The sequence below is a fragment of the Cottoperca gobio genome, unplaced genomic scaffold (assembly GCF_900634415.1).
Source record: "Cottoperca gobio unplaced genomic scaffold, fCotGob3.1 fCotGob3_184arrow_ctg1, whole genome shotgun sequence".
Lineage (NCBI taxonomy): Eukaryota > Metazoa > Chordata > Actinopteri > Perciformes > Bovichtidae > Cottoperca > Cottoperca gobio.
In genome coordinates this window covers 40,001-50,000 of record NW_021166829.1, presented here as the reverse complement: position 1 = coordinate 50,000, position 10,000 = coordinate 40,001, and the positions used below count along the sequence as shown (strand labels likewise).

The 10,000-nt window shown below is 46.1% G+C and overlaps 1 protein-coding gene across 1 annotated transcript in view; it reads right to left on the bottom strand.

Annotated features, from left to right (window-relative positions):
- Positions 1 to 493: 493 nt before the first annotated feature.
- The window catches only part of tnpo3 (transportin 3), an 11,148-nt gene continuing 1,641 nt past the window's right edge, over positions 494 to 10,000 (bottom strand). Inside the window, exons 2-23 of the mRNA XM_029426435.1 lie at positions 9,607 to 9,807; positions 8,665 to 8,738; positions 8,264 to 8,420; positions 7,816 to 7,959; positions 7,225 to 7,400; positions 7,005 to 7,143; positions 6,626 to 6,772; positions 6,373 to 6,480; positions 6,208 to 6,299; positions 5,975 to 6,114; positions 5,287 to 5,478; positions 5,096 to 5,187; positions 4,934 to 5,010; positions 4,791 to 4,851; positions 4,460 to 4,600; positions 4,194 to 4,310; positions 3,842 to 3,936; positions 3,607 to 3,763; positions 3,339 to 3,506; positions 3,119 to 3,231; positions 1,558 to 1,640; positions 494 to 1,070 (exon numbers count right to left, since the gene is read on the bottom strand). Coding sequence (XP_029282295.1) covers positions 1,580 to 1,640; positions 3,119 to 3,231; positions 3,339 to 3,506; positions 3,607 to 3,763; positions 3,842 to 3,936; positions 4,194 to 4,310; positions 4,460 to 4,600; positions 4,791 to 4,851; positions 4,934 to 5,010; positions 5,096 to 5,187; positions 5,287 to 5,478; positions 5,975 to 6,114; positions 6,208 to 6,299; positions 6,373 to 6,480; positions 6,626 to 6,772; positions 7,005 to 7,143; positions 7,225 to 7,400; positions 7,816 to 7,959; positions 8,264 to 8,420; positions 8,665 to 8,738; positions 9,607 to 9,807 — 2,652 coding nt within the window. The 3' untranslated portion in view covers positions 494 to 1,070; positions 1,558 to 1,579. The remainder of the gene's footprint in view (positions 1,071 to 1,557; positions 1,641 to 3,118; positions 3,232 to 3,338; positions 3,507 to 3,606; positions 3,764 to 3,841; positions 3,937 to 4,193; positions 4,311 to 4,459; positions 4,601 to 4,790; positions 4,852 to 4,933; positions 5,011 to 5,095; positions 5,188 to 5,286; positions 5,479 to 5,974; positions 6,115 to 6,207; positions 6,300 to 6,372; positions 6,481 to 6,625; positions 6,773 to 7,004; positions 7,144 to 7,224; positions 7,401 to 7,815; positions 7,960 to 8,263; positions 8,421 to 8,664; positions 8,739 to 9,606; positions 9,808 to 10,000) is intronic.

Below are 10,000 nucleotides of genomic sequence, written 5' to 3'. Positions count from 1 at the left end.
CCATCACCACTCTTCACACTTCTTCCTGCATCTGGCCTTTTAAACGGTTGTCAGCTGGATTATGACTTTATATAACTTCTTCGTATTATCTTACGATTCGCGCACCAAGCTGTGATTGGTCAGCGACTCGATCTCTGGAACACGTGACAAGTGACCTCGCTGACCCCAAATCCTGCATCACAGGCCTAGGATCAATAATCAATCCAACAATGATACTAACAACGTGTACATGTAATGCTGACAGGATGTGCATCCTACATTTCAAAATAAAGGTAATGGTGGGTAAACAGTTTAGTAAAAGTTTAGGATACTCACACGGGCTAACGCTCGGCTATAAAGGAACTGCAGCTGTCACATGACTTCACGTCACCACCGCTAAGCTAACGGCTGCTACTGTTAGCATTTTCTTAATCAAAAAGTGAGAACATTTGATGATTTCATGATAAATGTGACCTTTCACACCTCCTCACACTAACACACTGAATTACACTCGTTTGTTGTTTCAGTTGTTTTTGTTTATTGTTTACAACAAGGCTACATCACCGATGATGTCATGGTGTCAGTCTCTCCGTCTCATTACCCAGAGTTCACTCTGTCTCACTTTGTGGAAAAACAACTAAAAGTCAACCAAAGTTAAAAAGGTCAAAGGTGACGCCAAATCCTCCAGCATTACGCCTCTACAGGCAGCCGCTCAGCCAAGAGCATCATGGGAAATCTTTTGGCTCTTTGTATGGCACGGACAAAAAACATCACGACCAAAGTCCCAAAAATAAATCTTCTCTTAAAAACTGTTGGCCAGGCACGTCCTCGTGATGAAGACCCAGCAGGACCGACCGCATCCGTTCACACCTCCTCGTCCTGACCCCGCCCACCTGACGCCGGCCGCAGGTGAGGTCGGGGGTCGTGGTGGAGGACTCAGTCTGTCCAATGAGTCCTCTCTCCGTCAGTCCTTCAGAGTTCACATTCACAGTCCCTCCTCCGTCTTCATCGTCCCTTTGGATCCTCTCGCCGTCTCTGCAGTCGCAGCTTTTTGCCGTCACCTCTGAATGTTGGTCAACAAAAGATTTAACCTGAAGAAAAGAAACAAAAGATTTCACCTGTGTGTTGTGTGGAGGTTAAACAACTGTGAGTTTTGTGGAGGTCACACCTGTGTGTCGTGTGGAGGTTAAACAACTGTGAGTCGTGTGGAGGTTAAACCCCTGTGAGTCGTGTGGAGGTTACACACCTGTGAGTCGTGTGGAGGTTACACACCTGTGAGTCGTGTGGAGGTTACACACCTGTGAGTCGTGTGGAGGTTACACACCTGTGAGTCGTGTGGAGGTTACACACCTGTGAGTCGTGTGGAGGTTACACACCTGTGTGTCGTGTGGAGGTTACACACCTGTGAGTCGTGTGGAGGTTAAACACCTGTGTGTCGTGTGGAGGTTAAACAACTGAGTTTTGTGGAGGTTACACACCTGTGAGTCGTGTGGAGGTTACACACCTGTGTGTCGTGTGGAGGTTAAACACCTGTGAGTCGTGTGGAGGTTACACACCTGTGAATTGTGTGGAGGTTACCTGTGTTGTGTGGAGGTCGCAGCTATCGGAACAGTCTGGTGAACTCTCTGATGGCCCAACACACCTGTTTACACTCCTCCGCACTGAATACGAGAAGAAACGAACATTAACGCAGAAACACGTTGTTGCAGCTCGTGATACTTTTCCTTCCCAGTTTTTTTATCCAACAGCAAATACAGCTCAAACATTTAACAAATATGTTTTTAATTAAGGAGTAAAACGTAACAGAAAAGCTCCCGCTGCTGTTTTGAGAGATTTCAGGTAAACACAGGTGGGTTTAGTTCCAGAGGATTTGTCTGAACTCGCTGTGAAGACTCAGAAGTCTCAACAAAAACCTCTCAGACACCTCAGGCTGCTGCTGATACGACTACACATCTCATACTGTTCAAAATATGTCCCTGAACACCTCACAGTCTCCTCCATACGTCCCTGAACACCTCACAGTCTCCTCCATACGTCCCTGAACGCCTCACTGTCACAGAACATTAACCAGGCATACGTGTGACATAGTATTTATTATTCACCGTACTTTGAATTAGTACTTGTTGGCATCATTCTGGCATGAGCCGTTTTCTCCCGGCGTAGATATGATAGACGGTATTTTCTCACTACGATCCATCTTCAGAGAGTCTGATATGACATCGTGTGTATGATACGCCCATGGATCAGAGTGAAATCCCACATTCAGAGTCTCTCCGACTTCTGATCCCCTCCCTGGGAGAAATGTTTCCTGACTTCAGAACTTTGTCTGAAGCTGCAGTGTGGCAGCAGAGCGCCGTGGTTAGCCTTCAGAACAACATTAATACATTACCTTAACCTTTAATAATACGGCTCAGAAGTTGTCTGACACAAAAACTACTTCTGTAAAATTGCATTGTTGATATTTTGCCTGTTTAGGCAAAATGTTCGCAGTGATTTTAGACGCCTCCGCTGTCAATGCGGGGAAAAATGTTCCTCTGCTTTGTGTGTGTTGACATGAAAAGTGACCGCACATTCTGTTCAGCTCCACGCCTTTAGAAACATACCCTAGGATCATTGTTTTTAAATGACGGGAAATAATAGATATATGACAGAAAACGATCAAGTCTAATGCAACCACTGCCCTCAGTTAAATACGTCCCTGAACGCCTCACTGTCTGCTCCATACGCCCCTGAACGCCTCACTGCCAGCTACATATGTCCCTGAACGCCTCACTGCCAGCTACATACGCCCCTGAACGCCTCACTGCCAGCTACATACGCCCCTGAACGCCTCACTGCCAGCTACATATGTCCCTGAACGCCTCACTGTCTGCTCCATACGTCCCTGAACGTCTCACTGTCTGCTCCATACGTCCCTGAACGCCTCACTGCCAGCTACATATGTCCCTGAACGCCTCACTGCCAGCTACATATGTCCCTGAACGCCTCACTGCCAGTTACATATGTCCCTGAACGCCTCACTGCCAGCTACATACGTCCCTGAACACCTCACTGATGCTCCATGTCCCTGAACGCCTCACTGTCTGTTCCATTCTTCTGTTGAACCTTCACATTCGTCCAAACGCTGCTGCCGTCTCACCTGGTAACCTGTTTGTGGAAATCCGTCAGCTGCTTATGAGTGACCGTCACGGCTCCTCCCGACGTCTCCTTGGGTAAACCTTTCAGAGCGTTTTCTAACCAGCGACAGAACGTCTGTAACACAAGACAGAAGAGTTTAAACTAACCTGGCGATCTGATCAGGATGATGATCACCATGCTGCGCCACAGAAAGTGATTCTGCAGCAGGAGTTTATACTCACAGGTCTGTCGAACACCATGACCTCCCACAGCACCTCGGCCACGTCCGGCAGCGTGTACGGCGGCAGGCAGAAGCAACAGGAGTGCATGAGCTGAGAGACGAGCTGCTGCCCGTGCTGCCCCATGGCCTGACCGATCAGCTGCTTCCTCACCTCAAAGTCCTCCTCGTGCTGCAGACAGACCACACGGTTCTTACCTTCTGGATCTTTACTCACAGACGCACGTTTGAACTTCAATCTGAATCTTGTCACATTATTTCTGCTGACTCACGTCGTTGGAGACTCCGGTGTGGATGAGGTCTCGGACAAACTTCATGACGCTGCAGTTGGCGTCTCGGTGGTCCAATGAGGTGGCAGCGATGGCGCACTGGATGATGTGAACTATGATGCTGCTGCTGAGTAAAGTGACAGGACTCCTCTGGACAAACCTGAGCAGAGAGACAGGTAGATATCAGAGGCTGTTGAGTCACCGCTGAGAGGATAAACGTGTTCACCTGCAGACTCACCTGGTGGCCAGTCTGAACAGGTCGTCCACCGTGTCCGGATGATTCCTCAGACCGTTCTGCAACTCCAACAGCTGGAAGGTCGGCATGCACAGAGCCTGCAGGAAGAGAGGGGGGGGTTTGTTGTTACCGTGCAGACCTCACCAGGCTACAGGTGGTAGAGTAGTGATCTACGAAGCAGGTGTGGAACGTGTCCTCCCAGAAGGCAGGTAACAGACTAACATGAGTCCAAAGAACCGAAGCTTTAAGTGGATCAAAGTGCAGCTTCGACTAAATGTTTGATTCACATCTGACCCAAGTCCTACTTCTGTGGGTCTAAATTACATTATTTATCAATTTCTACAGGTGTGTTTACCTGTAACATGTCGAGCAGTCCCTGCCTGCAGCCCTCCTCCATCCCATATTCGTCCACCAGAATGCTGCCCAGGTACAGGAAGCAGGAGTGTGGATACACCTGGTACACACTCACCATCTAATGACAACACACATCCAGGAGGAAAGAACAGGTGTGTTCATACTAACACATGAACAGGTGTGTTCATACTAACACATGAACAGGTGTGTTCATACTAACACATGAACAGGTGTGTTCATACTAACACATGAACAGGTGTGTCTCACCTGCGTGACGAGCGGCTGCAGCAGGGAGGCGGAACCTTTTCCGACACATCGCACAGCAAACCTGAGACAGCGACAGCATCGCTCCACAATCCTGTTATCAGCCTGATGAGTGTTCAGGGTTTCCGACAGCACGGGCCAGATCTACAGGCGAAGTCACGTGACACAGGTGACATATAAAACATGACAGGTAAGATATGTTCATGATGTGTATTATCTGATAACATTTGATCAGATCTACACGATTAAGGTAATTAGTTAATAACATACTTTTCATGTGTATATATTAAAATAAGTCTTCCAGAATAAGTTCAGGTGAGCTCAGGTGTTTTACCTCCTGTATGACTTTCTGACAGGGATGAGTCTGTCCGTTCTCTACGATGGGGTTTGTGTGTCTGAAGGGAAAACAAACAAAATGTACGTCAGTGGCTTTGTAGATTTAAATAAGGTTAGAAATGTGACTACAGGTAAACTCACCTGAAGATAACAGCCAGTCTGTCGAGCCAGACGGTCGGATCAGCTGATTTACCGTTTGTAGATTCTTCAGACAAAAGCTGAGAGAACAAACATAGACTCTGGTTTGAGTTATTTTAGTTAAATGTTCAGGTGAGGGGGACAAACTGACAAACAGTGACTCACCTTCTTTAGAGCCAAAACCTGAACCGCACAGAGATCACTGAGACACTCTGCAATCTTCTCCAGAGGAAGACGAGCCAGGACCAGCGCCGTACCTGTACAGGGAAATAAACACACTGTGATACACCTGAGGACCAGAGCCGTACCTGTACAGGTAAATAAACACACCACAGCATTCAGGTGCACTAAAGTACCTTTCAGCAGTCCTACGGCGGCCTCAGTGGACAAGGCGAAGGAGTCGAGAGCGCGGGCGATGTCCAGCAGCCCCTGGAAGTGTTGAGCCATGTGATCTCTGCACACGGAGCAGATGTTGTGGATCGCCTTCGCTGCTGCCGACGCCAGAGGCTGCTCTCTGAGGCCTTTCATCAGGTAGTTCAACACGGGATCTGACCGGAAGAGGAAATACTCAGAGTTCACCTCAGTCAACACAATACACACAAGTGACCTGCCTCTCACCCTCTCATCTCACACTGTGTATTCACTTTAAAGTTCATTCAGCAGCTCAACTTGAACTAAAGGTAGAAGACACGATTACATCATTGTTAAAAAGGGGACCCCGTTTCACCCCAGGGTGCATTATTATGTATTATTCATATTGATAGTGCACATGTAGCTCCACTTCCAGTCCAGTGTTTCCCCTACCATTGTCTTGGATGCCAACGGAGCCCCGCCCCCCCCCTGAAATTCAAGGTGTTTTTTTCTTCACGTCGACAGGTGTCTTTTATTAAATAATCTAAACGCTTTTCATCTAATTTAGTTTCAGTTTGTACGGTCTACTTTGCGCATTCTCTCCGTTTTACGAAGGGCGGGGCTTCACAGCTCACGCTCACACACACACACACACACACACACACAAGGAAGTAGCAGGTTTTATAGACGTACCGAGGAATCTCGGGTTTCTGTCCACGACCTCGCTCATCTCTCCCACCAGCTCGATGCTCGTGTAACGAACCGCTATGTGGACGCTTTCCGGAAGCAGAACCACCTGCTGCAGCACCTCCGACAGCGTCGGGTTGTTCTCCCTGAGGGAAACACGTTGACATCAGTTTATCACAGAACCAGAGCGGCAGGAAGGTTCTAACATCTTTACAACAATAAAACTCAGTTTAACTCACGGATCCACACTTTTAGCAATCGCAGCCATGATGAATAAAACCGCCTCGGTCACCTCCCAGGAAGGGTTCCCTTCTTTTAACGTAGAATATAACTGAGAACAGAAAGAGAACGTCTTTAAAATAGAATACAACGTAGAACAAACTAAACGCTAGGACTACGGTTACCTGAGAGAAACACTCCATGGATCCAACTAGAAATATTACGTCTTTAACAAGGTCGGAGACTCTCATCCTGAACTCCCCAAAATCATCCGTGTCCTCTGGGATTCCCTCCTGTTGGGTCAGAACAAGTTACACAATTAGAGTTCATATGGCAACTACAACCGAACTCAGACTGATCTCTGATGTTCAATCCAGACCAAAGAGTGTAGATCAAATTATCTGACTGAAAGTTAGAAGGGGTTCTGCGGGGACTCACGTGGTCTGGATCCAGCTGGCAGTGCCGGGCTAAACAGTGCAGAAGTCTCTGGATGTACGGTCTGAAGATGGTGTGAAGAGCGGCATCATTTATTTTATACAGATGTTCTCCAAGTCGGTACCAGAAGTTAAAGGAGATCTCCACGACCTGGATCAGAAACAAAACCAGAACATAGGAAGACGACCGGGATTACTTTCAGAACTGTGAGATCCGACAGTGAAGTCATAAAATGTTACCCCCAATGACGGTCTAACTTCACCACTGATGTAAATAACGCCCCGACTGATATCGTAATAACATTTATGCAGATGATGTAATAACACATTCTATGAGCCACTCGTGCTCCCGGTGCTGAGGGCGTGTTTGGTAATACTCGTACCTCGTATTGCGGGTGTCCTGCGCAGATCAGCAGCAGCTCCAGGGTCCTCAGGTCTCCCATACCCTGACCTGGACTCCTGACTGTCGTCTCTAAAAACGTCTCGCAAAGCTCGGTGAAGATCCTGCAGTAGTTCAGCACTCTGAGGACGAAAGCCAGGCGTGAGTGACACCGATAATCGTACGGCGAACACAATCAGAAGCAGTTTCCCGTGTGCTCTTACTTGTCGAGATCTTCTCGGGCCACGGCCATGTGATACGCTGTCTCCAGGGTCAGGACGCCCTGGAACAGCTGCAGAGCCAACGCCATGTTGGTCTCCACGTTTTCTATGGCGTAGAGAGCCGAGCAGACGCAGTCGGACGCCGCCTCGTGGAGGTTGGTCGATGTTTCATCCCTCTGCTGTGGAGATATACACACAACACTCGATGTTTCTCCTGAAGCAGCGAGGTATAGCTCTTGATGGCTGGTAATCCTTCACACCCGGTCAACATTGTGTCGAACACTATTGTGTGTGTTTGAACTCGTTATTCTTGAAGTCAGGTTTAGCATAAATAAATGTTTCCTCTCGTCTTTGTGTGTTTACATTGTTGCAATGGGTCGATATAAAAACTACATATGGTATAAACACGTTACTCAGCTCACCTGCAGTCATTATTGCACAGCGGACCGCAGGAGCTCCTGATCCAGAATTAAGTTTGAATCAGGAGTCGTGAGATACCGAAGATTCACAACGTGCGTGTGACAGTTCCATACATCCTGTGCCGTTTTCTATTTTAAATGTTCCAATGGACGAGTATAAAAGCGTGAATCTCACCAGGACTTGGAAGAGGACCATGAGCAGCTGATTACTGGCCATGAAGTTACTGTCCAGGACCCCCAGATTGAACCAGCTGCCCAGACAGCGAAACACCTTGATGAGCATCTTCTCGTCGCTGCCCGCCTTCTCCACACATGACGTCTGCAAGAAATAAAGAGTTTATATATGTTATATATATATATATATATATATATATATATATATATATATATATATATATATATATATATATATATATATATATATATATATATATATATATTATATATATTTATATTATATTTATATATATATTTATATTTATATATATTTATATATATATTTATATTTATTTATATATATTATAAAGCTGGTTAAGAGTTTATATATTTCTATATTATAAAGCTGGTTAATTAAGAGTTTATATATTTATATATATTATAAAGCTGGTTAAGAGTAAACTAACCAGCAGCGTGACCACGGTGCTGGAGTAATACGCCAGGTCCTCGATGATTTCCGTCCTCCGATTGGCTCCGATTCGTAGAGATCGACTGTGGACCTCCTCCGGCAGCACAGTGAGGATCTCTATGAGGAAGGGCATCGAGCTGATGTCATTGTTGTACCTGAGAGGAGACACGGAGAGGTGAGTCAGGACCATAACACCTGCTTTTACAATCACACATTTATCAATGGGAATATTCCAGGTAAAATAAAGGTTATATTATCATTAAATAATGTTGCTCTTATAACCTCACTGCAGGTGTGAAAGTTACAGCTAAACAAAGATGTGACCGTTATCAGCCATGTTTGTAGCGCCCGTCTACTTTGGGTTTTACGTTCCAGTTGTTTGGTTGTGTGAATTCTTACTTTTCTATGAGCGTGTGAACGCATCCTTTCCACGAGGCCATCTGAAGAGCGAGATCTGCGATGGCTAAAGCCAGCTGAGGAAGTACATTAACAAAAACACTATCAGTAAAATGATTAAAGAGAATCAACAACACTTTAATTGACTGGATAAATAAAGTGAACTTAGTTTCTGATCCTGATGAACGTGTTCATGACTTCCTTTCTGTTTTGACTCTGTTGTTGTAACACTTTGAAAACCAGCAGCTGATGCAAACAATGTGTCACAAGTTAGAAAACACTTCCTGTTAGAAAGAGATTTACCGTCTTCAGAAGAGAGCATGAAGTTCTTTCTGGGACATAAAATAAACTTAAGTCACAAACCCCTGAAGTGTCAAATTAAAGGTTTTATTGATCAGAAACAATCAGATGAACCTTTTCGTGTTAACATGAGGAAGTGACCAGCTGTTGGCCCTCGTCAGGCTGTGAAACATGAATCTGAGGTTACACAAGTTAGAGTCACGCAGGAACATAATCCCTCTCAGAGTGTGTGTGTGTGTGTGTGTGTGTGTGTGTGTGTGTGTGTGTGTGTGTGTGTGTGTGTGTGTGTGTGTGTGTGTGTGTGTGTGTGTGTGTGTGTGTGTGCGCACAGAGATCGTGCAGCCCTCAGTATTTTTCTGTGTTCGGGGGATTTCTGGACGTCAGCCTTTATAACAACAGAGCGGCAAGGTGCCAAATAGTGAGCACTATTAAAAAGAGTATGTGTGAGCGCCCGGCATACTAACACACACACCCGGCTGCATCACTGTGTGCTGATCACCGGGACGAGGAAACAACGACCCGTCTTTAGTATTTTCAGTTTCACATGCTTTCTGTATAATCTTGTGACTTGTCGCCCTTTAGAAACACACGTGTTCAGAGTTCCTGTGACACAGAAGTGTTTGAACCTGCAGAGGAACATGTTACCTGTGTGACGATGATTGGAGACAGGTCTTTCAGGTTCTGGATGTGGGTCAGCAGCGAGTCTCGCAGTGCATTGTGAGTCTCGGGGGGAAGCTCGAAGAAGGACGTTTGGATTTTCATCTTCATCGTCTGAGCGGCAAAGTAACACGACTCTACGTCCTGTTTGAGCTGCAGCAGCTGGTCTGAAATCTCCCACGCGTACATCTGCAAGACAGGAAGTGATGTCATCATTAGAGCAGCTCACAACCTTTTTATTATTACTCAGGTCTCTGCATCACATGCAGGATACTCTGCAGGTAGACTTAAAACAGTAGTCATGTTTTTATTGTTATATATTCACCAGAGTAACACAACGATTACAGTATGTTGTTTAAGGACTTCTTCTGTGGTTTCATGT